Genomic DNA, 25,352 nt, shown 5'->3' with positions numbered 1-25,352 from the left:
AGACTAAGACATCGGAAGCCCTGAAGAAGACATCAGAGAGGATGTCGAAAGCTCGCCCCAATGGATATCGACACGGTTCAACCCGGAAGACTGGTGAGTTTAGTATTAATTTTAATAATAGTATTAATCTTAGCTCTAGGTTTAATTGTACTAGCAGCGGAAATCTTTCCGAACATTGAAAATTGACAAATGACAAACGATTTCCGGAGTGAAAATCGAAACAATCGTGGTTTAACCTCATATACATCTCATACCTATACATACAATATTTAACAAATTATTTTACTTATTAATTAAAAAAAGAACATTTATTCTTAGTATTTATTAATATAAAATTACAAGGATTTTGTAATTCTCTCTACCCTTTCCATTTTACGCAAACTTTTCCCACGATTTAAAGGGATTCGATAAAACAATATTTTCACAGGTTGTTAATCGCCCTTCGTCGTTCAATGTAAAACCAATTATGTAATTTTAAAACAATAGCAATTACCAAGCCAAAGCCATAAACAACGTACACAATAGAGTGTAAACCCGTCATAAATAAAGCAAATAAAACAATAAAGCCCCCAAAAATAAATAAAACTCCCCAAAAGCAGCGAATACGCCACTCGCCTAAGCCCTAGTTCCAGCTCTGACCAAAAGATAAAGAGAGACGGATCAATCTTGTCACTTTAGTTGAAACAGAGAGATTAAGGAATAATGTACTGAGCTTTTTTATCATCATTTATTATTTTCCAGACTAGTTCTGCTCGCAGATTATGTTTTGTGATAAGTGAATGGCGGATCCGGTTGATTTGTGGCGGTGGACATAGCTGGACGTGATTGGCCAATTTATATGAACGTGTTTATTTAGATTCCCAAGTGGACGTTCTAAACGGCGATAAAGACTATATAGGTATTATGTTTCCTTACAAGTTTTTAAATATAGTTACACTTTTCCTTCGCTTCTTAGATTTTCTTTCTTATGAAAGTTTTTTCCATCATATGTGTGTTTTTTAAAATATATCTTCGACATTTCTAAACCAGGAAAAATTTTTAAAATAGGACTTGATTTTTTTATGGAAATCCTCTTTAGGAAGTTTAGATTATTAAGGTGAGCATTGAAGGCCCCATCCCATCCAATAATCCCATAGGCTAATTGGCACTAATTGCTAATTGTGATTGTACCAGAGAATAGTATAAAATCTTCAAGTGGTGAACATCCAGGAAGTCGCGAAGATGTTTGAATTTTGGGAGTAAACCTCTTATTTTTTGGACTACATATTTGATATGATGATCCCATTTTAGGTGTCCGTCTATAACAATCCCAAGTACTTAATGTTTTCTGCTTCTGGAATTGTTGTATTGTTATCAATTTCAAGTTGTTTGAAGTTTGGTAACCCAGTGGTGTAGTTTTTTCAATATTTAATGTTAACTGATTATGTAAAAACCATTTATTTTATTTTTACAAAGTTCATTTTGACATTTCTCTTTAAATTTTTTCAATTATTACAGTTATAAAAAATGGCTGTATCGTCAGCGAAACTGATGATCTGGCGTGAAGTCTGTAATGTAAGTGATGTGTTTATATAAATAGTAAATAAAAGCGGCCCCAACACCGTTCCTTGCAGGACTCCGTAAGTCACAGTTCGGGTCATGCGATTTTACCATATATAGTTACCTTTTGCTGTCTGCCACTTAAGTAGCTCTCTAACAATTTGAAGGCCACACATCTGATGCCGTAATTTTTTAGTTTATGTAACAATATTTTGTGGTTTACTGTATCAAATGCTTTAGAAAGATCTACAAATATACATAAATAAGCTTTTTTTTTATTATCTAAAGAATTGTAAATATTTTTTATCAATTTACGAATTGCATCTTCTGTAGACCTTCCCTCTCTAAAGCCATATTGACTTTCAGATAAACTATGTTTCTTTAAAAAATTATTTAGGCGAGATTTTATAATTTTTTCGATTACTTTACTTAGATTCGAAGTCAAGCTTATTGGTCTATAGTTTCCAAGTTCTCTACGATCTCCACATTTAAAAAGCGGTTTAATGACACCTGTTTTTAATAAATTGGGAAATATACATAATCTGAAACAGTTATTGATTATATAAGTCAATGGTTTAGCAATCTGTTCCGCAACTTCTTTTAACATTTCTGATCTAAGGGTATATATACCTGGCGATTTTTTATTTTTTATTGTATGTACAATTTTTATGACTTTATCTTCATTCGTTGGAAATAAATATATGCTATTTTTTACATACTCAATATCATCAACATAAGGTAAAAGAAATAATAAATTAGACTTACTCACAATTAATTTAATTTAACTAATCAGACGACCGGTTTCGCTTTCTATAATATGCAAAGCATCTTCAGGTCACGATACAAAGTTAAATAAATGCTGAAAATAATAAACCCATATTAGGGTGTTGTCTACTAAAGATAAAACGAAGATAGGTGATATAAATTATATAAATTACAGAAATTATGCCAATATTACATGTCTGTGGTTTTTCAAAATGAATAAAATGTTTAAGCAGACAAGGTAAGACCCACAAATTGGTAAATTAGTCTAATAAACTGTAATGAATTAATAAATAAAGAAATAAATAAAACATTACTTACATGCCGGTACTCTATTAATTGATGGTTGAAAGAACATGGTTCAAACTATCTTGTATTGTTGATTGGAGAACTCAAGTCAACTATTGTAATTGTTTAACAGTAAACAGGGAAGTTCTTGAGGAGACAGATTTTATCCAATGAAGTAGAGATAGGTAAATGTAATTGTTTGTTTGATGAAAGTAATATTCTATACCATTAAGTTCTTTAAAGTTATTTATATTTATTCTGGAGATATTTTTATGAAACGTGTGTTATTTATTGAGATTTTTATTTTTGTTTTGGAAGGTGACAGTTGTGAGACAAAACAAAAATAAAAATCTCAATAAATAACACACATTTCATAAATATATCTCCAGAATAAATATAAATAACTTTAAAGAACTTAATGGTATAGAATATTACTTTCATCAAACAAACAATTACATTTACCTATCTCTACTTCATTGGATAAAATCTGTCTCCTCAAGAACTTCCCCGTTTACTGTTAAACAATTACAATAGTTTACTTGAGTTCTCCAATCAACAATACAAGATAGTTTGAACCATGTTCTTTCAACCATCAATTAATAGAGTACCGGCATGTAAGTAATGTTTTATTTATTTCTTTATTTATTAATTCATTACAGTTTAATAGACTAATTTACCAATTTGTGGGTCTTACCTTGTCTGCTTAAACATTTTATTCATTTTGAAAAACCACAGGCATGTAATATTGGCATAATTTCTGTAATTTATATAATTTATATCACCTATCTTCGTTTTATCTTTATTAGACAACACCCTAATATGGGTTTATTATTTTCAGCATTTATTTAACTTTGCATCGTGACCTGAAGATGCTTTGCATATTGTAGAAAGCGAAACCGGTCGTCTGATTAGTTAAATTAAATTGATTGTGAGTAAGTCTAATTTATTATTTCTTTTACCTTTTAAAATGGACTCACACAAGCAACACATTCATGACTCTTCAACATAATTGAGAGGTGTATCAATTTTCTCAGCATATTTTTTTCCCAAGTCACTCAAATAGATCAGCAATTTTTTCATTATCTCTTATTAAATTGTCATCTGTCTTTATCTGCTCAATTTCTGTTTTAACTACTGTTCCACCACACAATTTTTTAACACATGTCCAATGAAGTGCAAGCATTTTTATCAATTAAGTCATTAAAATATTTCTTTTTTGCTTTTGTTAATAATCTGCTGAGATAATTTTTGGATAATTTATATTCACTATATATTTGCTGTTATAACCATGCATAGTTGTATTTAATTTAAGCAGCTGATATCCCAGCAACTAAGTTGATCTGGCAACCTTCGTTGACGACCATATAATAATAGCATTGGACAACCATCCATTAAAAGCATCAGGAAAATTACAGAACCGTCTTAATTTGCGTAAGGTTGGCTTCATAAGTGAAGATTACAGTAAACGCTAACAAATCTGCACAGATAACTTTCACGAGCAGATATACTTTGTATTCTCAAGTCACAATTAACAAGCAATGCATACCAATGAAGAATGAAGTGAAATATTTGAACAATCATTGAACCAAAAATTAACGTGGAAAGTACGTATCTGATCTGAGCAAAAAAGCAATAACTAAAAATCAAAATACAATACATGAATTGACTCACTGGCAAATAATCAAAATCAACAAAAAAGAACAAACTGATACTGTACAAAACTATACTGGAACCCATATAAACCTAAGACATAGAATTGTGGGAATGAGGATGATGGCAGATCCTCCTTAGTATGTATCCAATCAAACTCTACATGAAGACCTGAGAATACCGTTCATAAATGACACTATAAAGGAACATACAGATAAATACAGTTTCGAAATAGGAACTTAAACCACGATAATGAACTAATCAATAGGCTTGTCAATGCTCCATCAAGAAGACTGAAGAGACACCGACCAAAAGATCTGGTTAGATGAATCAAGGTGAATCGGCACATGTCAACAACAACCACAAGCTATGAATCATTATCAACAAATTTATTTAATACTCAGAATGTAACAGTAAATTGTAAATAAATAGTTTAATAAAAAAACGTTTGAAGGAAGCGTATGTTCAACAACGAGTTTCAGGTTATGTAAAAATATTTGCATTTAAATATTTTCTTAACATAACTACCTCAACAAACATATTGTTTTGTTTTATTTTAATACGACATTGATCCTTTAAATTAACAAAAGTTTATAATTTCTTATTTAAAATAAAATTATTCCAAAATAACTAATTGCCAATGCCGATTCGCTATAAATCGGTCGGTAACACCCAAAACTTGCTATTAGTCAAATAAATCTGGGACGGGTTTTTCACTCGCTTTATGAGTAAAACTAGTTTTAGGTTTTTACATTTTTATTGGTAAATCAATAATTCTGGGTAGGAGTGAGTGTTACTAGTCATACCACTAACGAATACCTGTTGAATGTATTGTTTTTTGAAGGTGTGTTAGTAATGCTGAAATATTATTTGATAAAACCGTAAACCAATAAAAATGAAAGTGTCTTCAAGACCTGTAACTTATTTATACTTAGAAGATTATGGACAACGATTAAAAACAATTTTACGTCGGATTATAGACAAAATACATTAACCTTTCAGTAGACGCAGTTTAATTTTGTGTAGCAGTAGTCGCACCCGGTCTACTACACCGTTTATAAAAATAGTCCTCTGGATTGTTTAAATTTCAAAATAATATATTGTTTTTAGTTTTTTTTTTAAATTAATTATTATTATTGACATATTTTGTTTATTTAAAATGTTTATTTACGTAGCACAAAAAATAGTCCACAATTTTTGTAATAGTTTGATTTATTTATTTCTCTTTTTTACTAAACAAATTACAATTAATTTAAAATTAGAACATAACATATCAGTCTTCAAGAAATATTATTTCACTAAGACTTAACATAAAAAAAATATAAGAGATGCCAAAAAACATAATAAAATTAAGCTGGACTATTGTTACACTCATTGCAAATTGGATTTACATGTTCCAAAAAAGATACTTTTTACAAATCGAACAAAAAAATTTCGTTTTTCGATTCTTTTTTCATCCACAGTCACCACAGCTACCAATTGCTGCTGTGGTTCTTTGAACTGGCACCATATCTTCATTCAAATGACAGATCTCCTTTAATCGATTCCTTATTGTCTTATGGTATATAGACATTTTGGCTTCGATTCTTCTGGTGGTTGTCTTCTTCAAGTGCCATCTCCGCGGCGAAGGTCGGCAATCATCATAGCTATTCGGACTTTTGAGACGGCTGCTCTGAAAAGTTCATTTGATGTACATCCGTACCACTCTCTCAGGTTGCGCAGCCATGACATTCTACGCCTCCCTATGCTTCTCTTTCCTTGGGTCTTTCCCTGCATAATCAGTTGGAGCAAGGTGTATTTCTCTCCACGTGTAATATGTCCGAGATATTCTAATTTTCTTGTTTTTATTGAATTTAAAATTTCCATTTCTTTGTTCATCCTTCCCAGAACCTCTAAGGCTAAATGTTAAATTTATTAGAATTTCTCTTCGAGTCTTTGTGGAAATTGGAATGTTACAATTGTAAACACAATTGTAATATGAAGGAATTTCTCTTCTATTTACTTTATTGTTCCCAAGAGAGTTAAACCATTTTCCTTCAAGCTTATACCAAGATCAACGCTGGTGTACCAATTGTCGGTGGTAACATTTCTCTTAGATCCTCAGAGATGTTGCCAGACCCGTTCCGCTACTGCCTTGGTACTAGTGTCTAGATAGTATGGACCACCCATTTGGTTTTTGCCAACGTATACTTCCATGTTACTGGTAAAAATAACTTCGCATCAGACAGTGCAAATATTTTTATACCGTATCTATTGGGTTTGCTTGGTATGTACTCGTGGAACGAGCACCGTCCTCTAAAAGCCTCCAACTTTTCATCCATGGTTACGTCTTACGAATGAGAGAAACAATTTTTCTGATTTTCGTTCCATTTGGTAATAAGATCTCTTATTGGCGCTAATTTATCCAAACTAACCCTATTACGCATTGTATTGATGTCATCAGTTCGCATGTACCTTAGTAAATTTCTGAATATTGTGGTGTTGATTATCAATCGGAAAACCCCTATACCAGTGTCGTCCATTTTCCACAAGTCTGTTGTATTAAGGCGACTTGCCTTTCTTACACCTGCAAGATATAAGAGACCTAAAAGAGCAGGAATTTCACCAATGTTTGTTGGGTATAGATATATCTCAATCGCGACTGAACTTCTGCTTTTCTGCTTCTGTTTTTGTATTGGTCCCATCAACAATTATTTGCAACATATCAGTATCAAATAGATTGTTGCAGATACCTAAAATATCGGTTTTCTGTTTGATAGATTGTTTTGAACCCGGAAGCTACAGAACAATATTTTCACTTCAAGTTCTGACACTCTTAGGGGCAATATGCTTAGTCCATTTTGTTTTATTATCTTTCCCCAAAAATATGGACCAATGGCAAAATCTGTCTCAATATCTAATTCCTCATTTTCCTGTTACGTATCGCTACCCTCCAAGTTTTCGTCTACATGATCTTCTTCTCCCGATTCCTCTTCATCATCATACTCATCACTAGACTTCGGCAAATATGCATATTGCATATTTTGCATATTGTGCATATTTTATGCAAATATTTCATATTTTGGCATATTTGTATACAAGTTTGCATAAAGTGCATAAAAGTTCAGATTTTTATACTGTATTTGAAAATTTTTAAACATACCAATTTATTTCAATTCTTGTATAAAATTTTGTAGTCATTTTAATCAAGAAATGATCGTACGATAGATGAAGTACGTAATCTCTACAGGTACAAAACATTTACAATTTCAAAGAAGATCAATTTAAGTAGCCCTCAACATTCTTAGAAAGTCTCGGTCACTGAGGCATTCAGTTATTGGATAATCGCTAAGGGTTCGCTCATTTGCATTTTATGATCTAATCCCCAAATCTATCTACAATTTATTGTATTTTAACAGCAGGTAAACGGCTAATAGTTTTGTTCCTAATTTAGGGATTTTCCAAAATCTCCCAGTTTATTGAATTAGGTACCTAAACATTTCTAATTTGATGCTCAGATTTGTAAATCATTTTTGTTTTGATATTCAAAGCGTAAACACTCGTTGTGCGTAACAAAAAGGAAGATTGTGATTTTATAATGCCTAAAACAATCAGTGCTTCAACTTGGATTAAACCTTATAAAGAGCTGTCTATGGATATGGGAAAAATCTACTGTTCAGTCTGTGGCAAAATTGTAAGTATCTAATATTTTCTATTAAATATCTAATATTTCATACATACAGGGTGTTTCCAAATGACACTTACAACGTTTGACTGTAGATACTTCTCGAAAAATTGAACAAAACGATATAGTTAATGAGGGGTCAAACTTATTTACTTTTCGAGATACAGGGTGTTAAAATTAAAAAAAATTAAATTCTTTTAGTTAATAACAACAATAACTTTAAAACCAATAAACGTATTTACTTGAAATTTAGTACTCGTAGGTTGTTTTTAAATGAAAAATAGCTTCCTTTAGTGAGAAAAAATTGTCCATGGTACAATACAATGGTGTGTATTTAGAAAAAATTTTCACCTTTACTTTTTTTTATGAAGTCAGCTATTCTAAAACACAATTATTTTTATTGTAATTGAATTAACAAAAAAAAAACTGTTGAATTTTAAAATAAATTATATGATGTACTAATGGTTAGTAACAAAAACTAATTTGTGGATTAATACTGCATTTAAAACACTTAGCAAGTGTTTTTTTTCCAAACCAGTTGTTTGATTAACCAAAAACACCTTGTATATTTTTATATTTTAAAGGTTGGGTTAAAATAAAGGTTTTTATTTTTATTTATAGATAGCATGTGAGAAGAAATTTCAGATAGACCAACATGTGAGAACTGCTTCACACATTACAAAAAAAGGAAAAATAGGAGGAAAACATCAAACTTCAATGGCTAAATGTTTCCAATCTACTTCAAAAAAATTAGATGAGCAAGAAACTTTTAATGAAGACTTGTGTCGCGCATTAGTGTCTGCAAACATACCGCTTTCAAAATTAGCAAATGTAAATTTTAGTTCGTTTCTAAAAAAATATTGCAAACTTAATGTTCCAAGTGATCGGTCTCTAAGAAGAAATAATGTGAACGGGCTATACTCGTCGGTGTTAATTAATATTAAGGAAGAAATTGCAGATAATTATTTTTACATATCTGTAGACGAAACCACTGATTCCTCAGGAAAGTATATTGCTCATTTATTGATTGGTGTTCTTAAAGAAGATACCTTACCAAAATCTCATCTTATTTCATGCCAGCAACTTGAGAAAACAAATGCTTTAACAATTTCGCGTTTTATACAAGAAACATTAGCAACTTTTTTTCTTCCGAGAACTATTCCTTCTAATAAATTACTGCTTATTTTATCGGATGCTGCTCCTTATATGGTGAAAGCAGGACAAAATTTAAAAATATTTTTCCCAGATTTAATACATGTTACTTGTGTAGCGCATGGATTAAACAGAGTTGCAGAGGAAATACGAAAAAAGTTTCCTCTTGTAAATACCATGATATCCAGTGTCAAAAAAGTATTTCTTAAATCTCCTATAAGAATTCAACTTTATAAAGAAATGCTACCTAACATTCCTCTTCCACCACAACCTATTTTAACGCGATGGGGAACATGGTTAGAAGCAGCTAATTTTTATGCAGATCATTTTGTTAAAATAAAGAACATAATTGATACGTTAACAGATGAAAGTTCCCAATCTCTTTTGGATTCTAAACAAACTTTTCAGAGTAACTTGCTTCAACAAGAACTTTCATTTATAAAATCAAATTTTAGTTTTGTCCAAAAAACAATTACTCAGTTAGAATCACCAAAACTGTCATTGTTCGAAAGTACAGCATTAATAAAAGAATTTGCGTCATGTTGTCGGAACGTTAGAGGTAATATTGGAAAAGATATTTTAAAAAAATTTGAAGCTACTATGGAAAAAAATAAAGGTTACCATATTCTTTCTGAAGTAGTCAGTGTTCTAGCTGGAAATATTTCGGAAACAATTAATTTAGAACCAAATGTTTTGGTTAGTTTGAAAAATGCTCCCGTTACATCAGTTGATGTTGAACGAAGTTTTTCCATATATAAATATATGTACTCAGACAGAAGCCACAAGTTTTTGTTAGAAAATTTTGAACACCACTTGGTCATTTATTGTTACCATAATTCTAAATAAGTTTATTCATACTTAAAAATGATGTAGTTACTTAAAATAAATGTACATCTTAATGAATAGTAGGAAATATTTAGTTATGTACACTTTTTTTTTTTAAATAAAATTGTTACTATTTTACGATTTTTTTATTTATTTGTATGCATATTTTGTAAAATATTTGCATATTTTCGGGTAAACACGTGCATATTTATGCGCATATTTTCTACATTTTTATTTGCATATTTGCCGAAGTCTACTCATCACCAGTCGAAACTTCTTCAAAAAGTGCTAACAATCTTTTTTGCTCTTTTTCATAATCCACAATATCTGAAAAATAAAGTTTTATTATAAAACAATTACAAGTCACAAAATTCTATTACTTCTCTAGACGCACATGGTCCACTGCACCGATTTTACAAATTACAAACTTACAGTTCGAGCATCAACACTGCAATGATACACAGTCGATAAATGTACCTATCAAAAGAAGATACAGAGCCAGAGAAACTCAAAAGCTTCCGATTAGCTTTCGAATTGACCTTCATTGACTCCCACCCACCGCACCGGTTTCCTAGACAAGCTGCGCCTACTTGCCTAAATCGTATTCATTTTACAAATTCCCAATCGTCAATAGAACCACGTGTAAGCCAAACAGGGTCGTACTAATGTACGACCTATGTATCATATGATTTTTAAAAATATTTAATTTTGAAACTGTTAGTGTAAGAATTTCTTGAAATTTATTCATTATATCACAATTAAACTAAACTCTAAAAAATAACACGATAAGTAAATAACTTAACAATAACTATAACATAAATATAACACAATATATTAACTTAAAAATCAACACGACACAATTTGAATTTAAAATGCTAGCAAGTTTGGATCTGTAACATGAGAATCTACCTGACTTAAGGTAATAAATTATATTTAATAGCCTCTTCACGAATGAGACGGCGAATATCAACACGTGTTCATGTTTACTGATGGGAATTTGGTAAACGAATGTACTTTACTAAAGGTTAAGTAAAGATATGTACATTTGAATACTATGGCTTAAAATATTTTTTATTTGAATGACAAGCGTTAAAATAAATGAGGTATTTTTTTAAACTGAAGTATAATTTACCTACGTGTAAATATATAAAGTTTTTCATAGATTTATTAAGGACCACGAAGATTTTTTCATCTTCCCATTAGGTTTTCATTTTAATCGAATGCTCCTCTTTACTTTATTTTGACAACATTGTTGTTTAGATCCTAGTAAATATCACGGCGTAGACAGGGGGGTTTGGAGATTCAAAACCGCCCGAAAATTTAAGATATTAACATTCATACAATTAAAATATAAGATAGGCATGCGACATATCTTTCACCATCATCATCATCACGGGCTTAAAGAGCCTCGACCTTCTAAAGCTTTCTGTACCATTCTACTCTGCACCTTGCTTGGATTTTTCATTTAACAACACCGATTTTCTCAGCATTTTATGATATTCGCCTATCCACCTCAACTTTGGTCTGCCTGGTCTTCTTATTTCCATCGGTTGCACTGTTAAAATCTTTTTTATCTGTTCGATTTCGGGGTCGAGCTACATGTCCTGCCCACTGCAGATGATTTTGGTAATATGTTTTTCATCAAACCTATGCTTGTAGATATTCTGCAGTTCAAAATTATATTTATGCCTCCATATTCTGTTTTCAGAGGCCTAGTACCTTACTTTCAAATATTGACAGAGAATATTTCGTCTGTTTTCGATAGGGTTCATTCATGCGTCTGATCCATTTGTAAGAACGTTGATTGAATACCCGGATATTGAACACGAATATGAATACCAATTAAATCCATAAATAAAGAGTTAGAACTTATAACAACGATAAAGAAAGACCTCATACCTCAAAATAAGAAATAACAAATATACCGTGCTACGAATAATAATTAAAGGGAAGATAGAGGGCCGAAGATGAGTAGGCAGAAGAGTCATGTCATGGCTTCGCAATATCAGAACTTGGACGGACATGAACAGTTCAACAGTTTGTAACCGTTTCAAAAGATTTAGAAAAATCATTATAATTTCGATTATTTTTTTTAAATAAAACTACTAACCCCATCTATCTGCCGAGTACTTGTAGCCGACTCAAGGATTCTTCTGTAATTCCCAAATATATCCGGTAGATGAGCACGTTCATTAACTTGTCACTCACGCCCAGATTCACAGGGCTAAGGATAGCGTCTCCCTTTTTCTCTTAAAAACGTCCAACCGTTAAGGCATGTTTCCGAAGTGGGTCTCTGTAGAGGTAAGCTGAGAAAATCCTTTTCTTGTCCATATTTCAGATATATATTTATTTTTAGACCCTTATTGCAGAGGCTAGAATGCTGATATATTTCTAATACATGTCTCAAGATAATATTGGCATGGAGTTATTCCAAATCCTGGTCCAGTAGCCGTATCTCTTTATGGTGTGCCTAAACCCTCTTATCTATGATGGTGTGGTGGATTGATATAGGATGGAGTCGTATCAATGGTTTCATTGAGTTGAATGATTAAATAGTGAAAAGAAACAGAGCAGATTCAGGTTGTACCAATTTTTATTATATCTTCTATCAAGAAAACGAGAAATAATTATGAACTCAAAGAATGAAAAATATAGTGAAGTGTTTTAATTTTATTTAAAGGTTTAATTTCTCTATTATTCCTAGTTGATAAACAACTATATTATTTTAAATGTAAACAAATTTCGAAATTTCTGGTTAATATATATATATATATATATATATATATATATATATATATATATATATATATATATATATATATATTCATTTACTTTATAACTAATTCTTAATTTAATACGATACAAAGTTTTTTGTTTATGGTAATATAAACATAAAATGGTATTTTGGTATCCTTTTGGGATGACATAACTTTTGATGATTTCTTTTTGTTCATTACTAAGAAATAATAAAGTATAGTTTTCTTGTAAACCTTTTATAAATCTTATTTTTTTCTTTGCTCGTCCCCTTCGAGGATAAACCAGGGGTGGCGTCCAATAATAAATTATAATTTCATATTATCTAATTGTGCTTGGATTTAAGATACGATATAGTTTCTATATGTTAAAAAAAACCCCGCCCAACTCTCTCCGATAGGAGCAACCAGTGGCCTTGAATATATCTTTGTAGTACTCAATGCTACAAGTTTAAGTACAAGTACAAGTACAAGTACAAGTTCAACAGAGAATATTTTGATGACATAGGGTTGCGAATCTGGGACACTGAGACAGTCAAAAAGAAGAATGATATGCGCCACTGAAATATTCTGCTGTAGAAGAAGATGCAATGGAATTATTTATCCTGTCAGGAGTGGAAAGACTTAACAGTCAAGGGAAGGTAGATGGTCTAAGATTACGAAGAAGATCCCCATTAAGTCCAAAATCGTTAAATTAACTAGAGAGAGTCAAAACTGACAATGTTCGCATATTTTATTTACATTGATGTCACAACTTGTCACCATTTTACGTATTTTGAAAATAATTTTTGCTCCAATTCCCTTTCTCACCGTCGAAAGAGATTAAGGGACCTATTTTACTACACCTTTGTACTTAAGATGAAAGTCTAAAGTTTGATTCCAATTACATAAAAGAAAGAACCAATTAGAGAAGTTCCAAGTTCTCCAAACTACATCTTGGATATAGTTGAAATTGAAATATTATAATTCAGACCTAGTGCTGATCCCCGAAACGCATCCTCATTCCCAGCGTAAAGTTACTTTCTGACTCATTAAATTCATATTACTAAGGGATTTTATAACTTTCCAGTTTCTCAAAAGTTTCGATCGATAACATGCAAAGTGCATTTGCGTTTTAATGTAAATCTAATTCCCAATTCAAAAGATAAACCGCTACTACAAGATTTTCTCTAAAAAAAGGTAAGTAGGAAGTACGGTGCATTGCTAAAAGCATCTTTATATATTTTATATGAAATTCGTCATATCTAGCGGTAGACTGGTGGAATAAAATAAGAGGTGCTCTTAAAATATTTACGTTGCGTCTGGGGATTGAAAAATAAGTAGTGGATTTCAATCGGATGTTTGTATATAAAAATATTCGATATATTAGAGGACACTGCTAAAAAATTGGAGTAAATTAAGCAAAAAAAAAGTTTAAACAGAATTAAAGTGAAATAGTTACTTGAAGAATATATAATTAACAATTAATTAGGCGGTATACAACGATTGTCGCGGTATACGGTACTATTATTATTTTTATCAACAATCTCATTTATCCTTAAAATTATATTTACACACTCTAGAGTACTCTGTATACAGTTGTAAGACTTCAGCCTCGTATATATAATGGGATTTACCTAACACCTAACACCTATTGAATAATGTTATTCTTCGTCTTCCTCTTTATAAGCAATTCTGTTTGTTCATTGGCGGATTAATACCTCTGTGGAAGTTTGCCACTCCATCTTTTGCGAGGTCGTCCATACAATGTTTGCATTTTGAGAACGATTTCCGAAGTGGAAATTGAAACGTCAATAAACGTACTTTAACCTTTACTTGTGGCTTATTCCCATTTAAACAGTAATTATTTTAACATGCCATAAGAAAATAGCTTCAGAACAATATTCATGATTAATTTTGAATTTCACTGCCATATTATCAAGTATGACAATGAAAAAATAAGAATTTTATGCACTCCCTCAAAATTAGTCTTTAATCCAGTTAACTTGCATACGTCTACTCAAAAATAACTGCGTTTTCACCGTTAATAATCATCACGTAAAAGGTAGAGCACCTGAACAAAGGCAACAAAGTGATACATGAGTGAATCTCGTCGAGGCTGTCAAGGAAGGAACATTAGTCAAACTATACAATGGGTGAAACAACGCTCCCACTCGTATGCGGCAGGAATATATACAAAGGTTAGTTTAGAGATTTAGAAAAAACAAATTTATATTCAACGTACAAGGATTATCCTGTGAAAGGAGAAAATGAATTTTTTTAAAACTTTAAAAAATACTGGGAAATGTATAATCAAAGTTTTTGTTATTGGTTATGATATTTCAACTGAGTATGAGTCATACTCAACAGATTCCAAGCCGAAACAGACAGACTAGACATAATACCAGAAGCACATTTCGGTTTTAGATAAGAGCACTCCAGCAAGCTACAAGTACTCATATTAACAGAGTACATAGCTGCTGGATTTAACGATAGAAAATATACAGGAGCTGCCTTCCTAGACGTAAGCAAAGCTTTCGATAGAGTCTGGCATAAAGGACTAATTTATAAAATAAGAGGATACGGATACAGCGGGGCAATGACGAGACTAGTCTCTTCGTACTTGAGCAACCGAAGTTTCAGGGTTCGTATAGGACAAGTCCTGTCCGAGCTCAGGAACCCGGAGACTTTAGTTCCTCAGGGAGCGGTCCTGTCACCTTTGTTATACACGATATACACAGCCGACGTTCCTATAACATCAGGAACTTTACTAAATACCGAAACATAGACATAGCGGTAAACAACCCGTAAACAGAGTTAGATGATATCGAAGAGTGGAGTTTAAAATAGAAAATTGCCTTAAACTCCAAAAAACGCAGGCAGTACTTTTCAAAAAGAGGCACCAGCAACCATAGAACCCAGTGACAGTACAAAACAACCCCATCGAGTGGAAAAGCGATGCAAAATACCTAGGAGTCATCATGAATAAAGGCTTAACATTTAAAAAACACGTAGACGCCACAACACAAAAAGCAAACATAGCAAACGCGTCAATAAGAGGACTCGCAGGAAGAAAAAGCAAACTGCGGATGAAAACAAAAATAAGATTAGTAAATAGTATAATTCTTCCTATACTAACATACGCATCTCTCGCATGGGGACACATATGCAATACATCCAAAAAGAAAATACAAGGGGCACACAACAGCAGCGTAAAAAAGTAGCCAACGTACCGAGATATGTTGCTGAAAGATTTCTATTTAGGGAAGTACAACAAATTAGAGTGACTGAAATAATGACAGATAAAGCAGGATACATAGTTAGCGAACTGGAGAACCATCCAAGTCACATAATGCGCTTTTCACCAACGGAAGCACAAAAGACCCAAACAACAAATAGTGGAATAAAAATAAAATAAAACCAGGGAGAAAACAAACAAAAATACCACAGATAAAACAAAAATCATTGGAGAGAAAATAAAACAAAAAACAACAACACACAAAAGCGGACAATTCGTACCTCTATAAATTCGTGGACAAGTGCAATCACAGTGTAGGCAACAATCTGTAGAGTTTCTGAGAGCAACAATCACTGCAGATAACGATATCGCGGAAGAGATTAAAGGAAGAATTCAGACAGCAAACAGATGTATGTACAGTCTCCACAATACTATTAAATCTAAAAGCCTAACACGAACATCAAAGATTAGAATATACATATAAAACGGTGATTAGACCGGTGCTCATGTATGGGTGTGAGACGTGGTCCACGTCTCAAACCTCAAAACTTAGATGTTTTGAGAGGAAAATCCTCAGAAGAATCTTTGGGCCTTATCACGACATTAATAGCAACCAATATGAATGAGAACAAATGCTAAGGTCAAGTCGATGTATAGAGCGAGCGATATAGTCCAAGAGATTAAATCCCAACGTCTAAGATGGGCCGGTTATGTCCATAGACTCCCTAATAACCGCCTTGCCAAGTTAATATGGGAGGAAGCTCCCACAGGAAGAAGGCCCTTAGGACGTCCACGAATGCGATGAGGAGACAATATATGGTCAGATCTAAGAACAATGGGGCTACCCAGTGACCCAACTATTATGGACGACCGTTCAAGATGGAAGCAAGTTGTGCAGTCAGCCAAAACCCACCCCGGATTGTAGTGCTACGAGAAGAAGAAGAAGGAAGAATACACTAATTATAATTTTATGTTTCAGGACATCCTACAAAAAAAAATTGAAAAAACACAAAAAAAATTACTAACAAAAACCGGCGAAAGCCACAAAAAAATATTAACAAAAACCATAAAAACCCGGGCAAGTACGGCCCAACCCCTTAAGCACCAAGCCTCAGAACTGGGCCTAGCCTAGAGCGGAGACTTGAGGCCGAAGTAAGCAATTTTAGATTCGCGGATAAGTCACATGAAGCTAACAGAAATAAAGTGACTAACTCTAGCCTGAATTTTAATCGGATAGTATACCATGTTGTAATTCTATTCCCCAGTACTCCCACATAAAGAGCATTTGGCTGATAGTTCTGCTCCTTTCGAGCATCAGAGTGCTATAGTGGGGAAAGGGATTGTCTGGAGCATTGGAGCGGGGTGGAGTGACTCCTCTTTTACTCGAGTTAATACTCCAATGAATTGTGATACCCAAACGTAATTTTTAGGGGTAAAAATATCTCACAGGCTGAGTTTAAATAAATTGTTTGCTTGGTTAAAGAAAATTTTAGGCTGGTCCTAGTACTATCAAATTCTGACTGTATTTGTGTTATAGTTGAGTAACATAAATTGAGCAATAGTAGATTTGTGTTTATGTGTATTGTGTTTTGCATATGTGTTGTATGTAAGAATGTAGATGATGTTTTTCGATCTCCTAGGACATATTCTTCGTTTTTCTATATGGAGTCGATTCATAGACCCTTAACGAAGCGTAGCTAAAGAGACTTGAAACATTTGAAACGGAGTAGTATTGCTAGAGACGTATTTTGGACAAATTTATCAAAGAAGAAGTTCTACAAAGAATGGGTAGTGCAAACTAGTTATAACCAAAAATGTCGCAAACTGGAATATATGGGCCATATAATGCGTAACAAACAAAGGTACGACCCACTTCGGACCATACTTCAAAGTAAGGTGCATGGTAAAAGGGGTCCAATTTTTACCACTACCAGACTTATTAGGATAACAGTCAACAAAGTCAAAATAACCATGTTAGTATTGTTCTGAAGCTATTTTCTTGTGGCATCTTCAAACAATTACTATTTTAATGGGAATAAACCACAATTGAACTTTAAAATAAGTTTATTGACGTTTCAATTTCCACTTCGAAAATCGTTCTCAAAATGTGAATAAAATGGAAAGGAAGCGGAAATTAAAATGCCAATTAACTTATTACAAACTTTAATTGGGGCTTATTCGCATTAAAATAGTAAATGTTAGTGGTCAACATCCGTAACGGACAGGCACCATAAGAAAAAGAAGAGAATGGTTAATGATATATTGCCTAGAAGATCCATAGATAGTAAAATGCAGGACAGAAGCGAGGCCGCGTAAAAGATGGAATAGCGAAGTGGCACCACAGTTTGTCAAAACTGAAAGCGAGCTGGACCGTCTATATTAGAGACAGAAATTACAAAAAACCAAGGTTCATTTGGACCATAGCGCAACTGGAAGAAACATCTAGAAGTGCTCCAAGAACCACCAAGAAAGTGTTTCTTGGTGGCTAGAGAGGAAGAAGGAGTAGAAGAAGACCTCAGCTCAGATTCAAAAGTTATAGCACTACGGAATAATTCATTGAAGAAAGAAGCCACTGTATTTATTTATCTAGGATTATAAATAAATTTATATGTATATGGGAATAAAAATTTAAATTTGTTTTGTAATTTTTTATTAAAAAATTATTTCAAAATGTTGGCTTAGTACGTTCCTGCATCTTCGGCTACTATATTGAAGTCACGGCGGCAACACTTTGTTTGTGCCATTTTTTTATTGATCAAATTAGTGGATGCACTTTCCTCATTTTATATTCTCGCTGGTTTTCATCTAAATTTTTCACCTGGTAATTAATGTACCTTTGAGTTATATTTCTAATAATATTCCTTGAGTTTATTTACATAACATAGTTTTGTACTTTTATTCCATTCCATCTTCAACATTTTTAGAATTTTCCGAACTTGTTTTAGCATTCCGGCGCGAATTCCATCTGCCCCTGGAGATTTGTTGCTTTCCATTTGCGATATAGCAATTTTAATTTCAAAAATGTCTAAATGTGGCAGTATTTCAAACATGACGTTTTTAATTATTCTATTTAAATATTCTTCCACGTCAATGTTAACGGTTAATACATAAAAAATGCGGGATTTAAGTCGTGCCTATAGAAAACCCCGCTGTCTCGAAATTGGAATGAATTTTAAATTTAATTTAGTTCGTTTCTATTATCTCTTTGTATTCTTATTTGTTGGTAAACGTTTATGTTTTTGAAGTTCTCTGTCTCATTTTATACGTGAATGAAACATTTGAGTTTTGAAAAGAAATATACAAACTGGTTTTTGCACAAAGTGTGACATTGGGCTCTCGCTACGTTAGTCTAACTGATTTTCCATGTTTTACTTTCCAAAAAAATACAAATTGTACTTTTTAACTTGTTGAATAACTTAACAATTACCATGAATACCCCTCGATAAGATAGGCAAAATACCCTCACAGAATTCAGTTTTTTTTTATTTTTCACCTTTTATGAAAATAAGATTCAGCGAAATTTTAACGCACCATCTCTCCTCCCACCCTTCTTCTTCAAGTGCCATCTCCGCAGCGGAGGTCGGCAATCATTATAGCTGTTCGGACTTTTGAGACGGCTGCTCTGAAAAGTTCATTTGATGTACATCCGTACGACTCTGTCAGGTTGCGCAGCCATGACATTCTACGCCTTCCTATGCTTCTCTTTCCTTGGATATTAACCTGCATAGTGCATAATCAGTTGGAGCAAGGTGCATTTCTCTCCACGTGTAATATGTCCGAGATATTCCAATTTTCTTGATTTAATTGTATTTAAAATTTCTTTTTCTTTATCCATCCTTCTCAGAACCTCTTTGTTTGTGACGTGTCCTGTCCACGATATTTTCAGAATTCTTCTATACACCCACAGCTCGAATGATTCCAGTTTTTTCATTGATATCGCATTCAAAGTCCAAGATTCCATTCCATAAAACAAAGTCAAAAAAACATAGCACCTCGCCAACCTAACTCTTAGTTCCAATTTTAAATCCCTTGTACATAGTCCCTTCTCATCTTGTTGAAATTTGCTCTAACCTTTTCTATTTTGATTTTGATCTCCTGAATGTAATCATTTGTGAAATTAATCATTGTTCCCAGATAAGCATATTTGTCCACTTGTTCGACGTTGGTTCCGTTTATTAGAAGATTCTCGATATTTCTTTCGAGTTTTCGATATTCTGATTAATTTCGTCTTCTTGACGTTCATTGTTAGACCGTACTCTTGAAGATCTTCAATATTTTCGACTTAGATCACAGTGTCGTCCGCATATCTAATGTTGTTAATGGGAACTCCATTTACCTTTATTCCAGCTGTTTTACTTTCAAGAACTTTTTTCAGGATCTCTTCGGAGTAGGCATTAAAAAGAATTGGCGACAATACACATCCCTGTCTCACTCCACGTCTAATTTCAATATCTTCTGGGTTATAAGCATGAACTATAAATTTGGTTCAAGAGTGTTACTAAAACATCAATGTGCTTCTCACCTAGAATTTTTAGGATTTTTATAGGAATCATGTCAGGTCTAGGGCTTTTCCTACTCTTCATTATTTTTAATGCGTGTAATATATGGACCTATTTCTTCTGAGGTAAGTTCTATGTGCTTCAGATCTCCTCTTTCATCATCGAACAGTTCGTCGATATCCTACCACCGGCTATCCCCAAAAACGTAATTTTTTGTTTTTTTTTTACACGAAAATAAACAAATCAACAAATTAAAAAATACAGACATAATTCTGAATGACCAACTTGAGACAAACAGTTCTCCCTTCCTCAAACTATTCAGTTAAAGACTAAATTGTAAACACATCCAAAAATAGATACTTGAGAAAGGCACTTTGCCGAAACAGCTGTAGTGATAAGAATTTATTATAAATTTTGTGGAAGTTTTGAAAATAAAAGATTTCGGTGTTTTATTGTAATATAAAATGAATTTCCATCAAGTAACGGTAGAAGGTAGAATCCATCACAACACAAAACATAAAAGATCCGCATTTAAATGACAATGCAAAACGTGTTTGTGCAGCCTCCTTTTGTTCACCAACGTAGGGCTCAAAACTTTGCTTTAAAAGTAATATTGTAATGGAGTTTATGTTTGATTTTATGCAAAATCCCCCATTCCCAAATATTCCCGTCCAAGAGGTTTTCTACTTGAGGAAGCATATGAAGGTCGAGTCCTCAAAGGGCCCCACTAAGTCTGCAGCTTTTTAAATAACTACATAAACGAATTCATACCAAAGCTAGTAGATGAATTACATGTTTTTCGGACGGATGCCCAGGACAAAACATTAACCATGCAGTGGTACGATTTTTTTAAGTCGGCAAATAACAGGTTTAAGGAAATAGTTCACTATTTTGTACTACAAGGCCATTCATTTAATGACTGTGATAGGGGTTTTGGGTGCGTCAGGAGAAAAATTAGGAAAGTTGATAGGATCTATGTTCCTAAAGAATACAAAGATCTGATTAGAAGTTCTTCAAGCAAAGAAAAGTACACAGTAAAGGAGATTGGTACGTCCAATATAATTGACTATAACAAATAGTGGCCATTTTTGTACAAGTTGTTACAGAAAGCTTCGTTCCAGATATTCCAATATAATCAGTTCACCTGTACTTCAGCCAATCCAGGAGTTCTGCTCGTTTCAGAATATATAGATGGTTTAGTTACATATTCTTAAAATTATAAAGCCAATACTTCAAAAATACCCAAAATGCAAAAAATGGATTACCTAAAATAGCTTATTCAGTATATTCCAGAAGAAAAAAAGCTTGTTATACAACCATTGGCCAGCCATATTCCAGTGGCCAACTACGGCATCAGAAGAGGCAACAGAAGAGGATTAATTTTTGTTACCTTTTACATTGATCGGAGATCTCAAGCATGTATTCTTCGGTTGCAAAAAACATGTAAAAAAATCAGATGATTTAATTCGTAAACTAATTAAAATGAAATATTTTCTTCCATTAAATCTATCACACATTTTATTAACTGCCAATAGAAACACTTTAGAACTTCTAGTAAATTTTATTAAAGAAGTAAAAATAGAAATTTAAAGCAGCATAACCCACAACTTTGTATTCATATTATAAGAAAAGTTCTGTATACAACTTTCTGTGGCAAATGGACTTGATTCCGTGCCATTATCCTTCCACACACACACTTTTACATTGATTACATAATTTGTTTGGCAAATGTTCCACAAAAACAATTTTGTTTTTTGTTATTCAAATTTGCATATTCTTTTACAATTTTGCGCTATTAGATGTATATTGTTGTAAGAAATTATCCAAAAAATACTTTAATTTTTATAGAGCTTCATTATAGTTGAAAACAACAAAACAACAGTCGTTTTGTGTTTGGTGTACAATTTGGTTTTCTGTAGATGTGCCCGTTTCCAAATAACTGATTCAATTAATTTTGTGGATAACCTATTCGCTCCATGCGTGACTGACCGACACCTACCGCCTTCATCTGACAGTTTTGGACCTACCAATTTTCAGGTTAAACATATGACATATGTTTGACATTGTTAAATACAGGCGAAATTGACAATTATTAATAATTAACTTTTTAATTATATTTTTTCAGTTTATGTACAAAATAAATGTAGTATTAAAAACTGGGTTTCTCAAAATTCATCATAATATATCTTTTTAACCACAAACGGAAAAGAAAGGGAAAAATCTAGTACTGACAAATCAAGTTTTTCACGTGAAAGAGCATATAATTAAAAACAGTAATAGTAAAAGTTATGATATAAAAGCTAAAGTCATCAGGCACTCTGCAGTTTGCTTGAAGCCTTATAAAATATCATTTAAGGTAAATTATTTAAATCTTTCCTATTCTTTCTTTCTTTCTTTCTCCCCTTCCTTTTACCCTATCAGGGTGTCGGATTTGGGCTAGCTATTTTAATTTCCATTTACCCACCTCTTCCATTCTTTTCTGTTTCCTGCCATTATTTTCAGTTCCTCGAGTGATTTTTGTTTAAGTTTTCCCGCCTCTACTACTTGCTGTATCCATTTTTTTCTTGGTCTGCCTCTTTTTCTTTTTCCGATGTTTTTTGCTTCATAAATTTTTCTTGTTATTCTATTGGATTGCATCCTCATCAGATGCCCATACCAGTTCATTTGTCTCTTTGCTATTTTGTTCATTATCGGTTCCTGGTTGGCCATTCTCCTAATAGTCTCGTTGCTTAATCTATCCCATTTTGTCTTTCCAACTATCCTTCTTAGATGTCTCATCTCCATTGCGTTTATCCTGCTCTTATGTTTTTCCAGAATTGTCCAGTTTTCACTTGCATAGAGCACAGTCGGTATCATTATTGTGTTATATATTTTTATTCTTGTTTCTCGTGCAAGTTCTCTTTTTCCCATTATTGGGGCTAACGCATAATATAACTTGTTTGATTTCTTTGCTCTATTTGTTATTTCCCAGTCTATTTTTCCATCATTAGTTATTATACTTCCCAGGTATTCGTAAGTTGTTACTATTTCCAATTCTGAGTTTTTACATTTTATCTTTATTTGATTATCTTCCTTATCTCCTTTGCCGCTGATTATCATTATCTTACTTTTTTCCTCGTTTATCTCCATTTTAAGTTCTTCTATTTGTTCTACCCATATATCCATTAGTTTCTGCATTTTATTCTCGGAATCTGCTATTAGTACTATGTCGTCTGCATACATTAAGGACTCTATTGTTACCGGTTGTAATCTGCGGTAACCTATTATTGTCTGTAGTTGATTAGTTCTGACTAGTCTGATTAGTTCTGATCAATTCGTTCATTACTATTATGAATAGCAAAGGGCTGAGACTATCTCCTTGTTTAATACCTCTCTTCCAATTAAATGCTTCCGATCTTTCCCCTGTTATTTGTACCCTTCCTTTTACCTCTTTGTAAGTACTTTCTATAATTTTTATCAATGCATTAGGTACGTTAATTTTCCTCAAGCATTTCCCTATAATATGTCTTTCTATCGTGTCAAATGCTGCTCTTAGGTCTATGAATGCTAATACTAGTTTTTTCCCCGTATCTATGCTTCTTTCTATTAGGTTTCTAATGATATATATGTTGTCATTTGTCTGTCTTCCCGGTTTAAATGCCATTTGTTCGTCTCCCAATACCATTTCTACTTCTTGTCTTAGTCTCTTTTCTATTATTTTCGTATATATTTTAAAGCACACCGATGACAGGCATATTGCCCTATAGTTGTCGCAGTTTACTTGTTCTCCTTTTTTGTATATTGGCACGATGATATTGTTCTGCCAGTCTTTAGGGATTGTTTGTTTTTCCCACGCCTCTTTATATATTTTCCATAGCCAGTTTATTCCTTCTTCTCCCATGTATTTTACCATTTCCGGTTCAATTTCATCATCTCTACCTGCCTTGCCTATTTTTATATTTGATAATCCTTCTATTACTTCTTCTCTACTTATTTGCTCTGGCTCTGTGTTTTCTTCGCCTTCATTGATTATATTGTCTTCCTTTATCACTTCGGTATCAAATTTTTTCTCATAATATTCTTTCCATACCCTAGCTATTTGTTCTGGGCTTATTTGTATTTGGTTTGAAGTATCTCTTACTGCGTTTATTTCCTTTCGTTTTCCCTGCCTTATGTGTCGTATTGTCGTCCAAAGTTTCTATTATTTGTTATATATTCTTCCTGAAGTTCTTCTCCAAATTCTTTCCATGTTTTTGTTTTTGCTTGTGTGACTGTCTTTTTTGCCAATCGTCTCTGCCTATAGTATTTTTCTTTATCTTCTTCTAATCTAATTTAATCTAATCTAAATATTTCCTATTTTATTTGCATAAAAATGAGGTTATGTGATATTTACTTTTTCATATTAATAGCACAAATCCATCTTTTTCTTTTGTCTAATTTATATGTAATCTTTGGAAACCTATAAAAACTACACTTACTATTTTTGCTATTATTAGCACAATTAAATACGCAACATGTATTTGCACACATTTTTGATAAAATTTATGAATAAAAGATTCCAATTTTGTCATATTTCGCCGCTACGCACGCTGGCATCGTTTCAAGGTACCCCTACCATGGTCACGCACGGTGCGAATATATCTAATATTTATTGACATTTTACAAAATATGAAATAGTTAAGGATATGTCAATAACCATAAAATAAACAAATAAAACATTCACAGATCATTACAAATCCTCAAAATTATCGTAAAAATGTAAAATTTTACTGTAGTCCACTTATAGTGATTTCTATATATGAGCCAACTACTAAATTATACATGAAAGCAAGCACTACCAGCTACTGTATACGGTTAAAACAAAGAACAAAGTGACATTTTACCTTTTTTGCACTTCTTCTGAATTGTCTTGGTGGGCTCGCAGCTCGTCTGGTTGCCCTTCTTCAGTGTCAACGTCCGAGATCGCTGATTCGTTTTTGGATCACATTCCGACCATGCTCCCTTGCCGTATCGGCATTCTTCTG

General features: G+C 32.8%; 1 protein-coding gene across 4 annotated transcripts in view; it reads right to left on the bottom strand.

Annotated features, from left to right (window-relative positions):
• LOC140444165 (uncharacterized) overlaps window positions 1-25,352 on the bottom strand; it is a 275,749-nt gene that overhangs the window by 60,226 nt on the left and 190,171 nt on the right. For 2 of the 4 annotated variants that reach the window (XM_072535863.1, XM_072535861.1), the window contains exon 3: window positions 25,212-25,349. In XM_072535863.1, coding sequence (XP_072391964.1) covers window positions 25,212-25,349 — 138 coding nt within the window. The remainder of the gene's footprint in view (window positions 1-25,211; window positions 25,350-25,352) is intronic. The other 2 variants (XM_072535864.1, XM_072535862.1) reach the window with 1 other exon arrangement.

The sequence above is a fragment of the Diabrotica undecimpunctata genome, chromosome 6 (assembly GCF_040954645.1).
Source record: "Diabrotica undecimpunctata isolate CICGRU chromosome 6, icDiaUnde3, whole genome shotgun sequence".
NCBI lineage: Eukaryota > Metazoa > Arthropoda > Insecta > Coleoptera > Chrysomelidae > Diabrotica > Diabrotica undecimpunctata.
The sequence above is the reverse complement of the archived record's forward strand: the minus strand, read 5'-3'. Positions and strand labels throughout refer to the sequence as shown.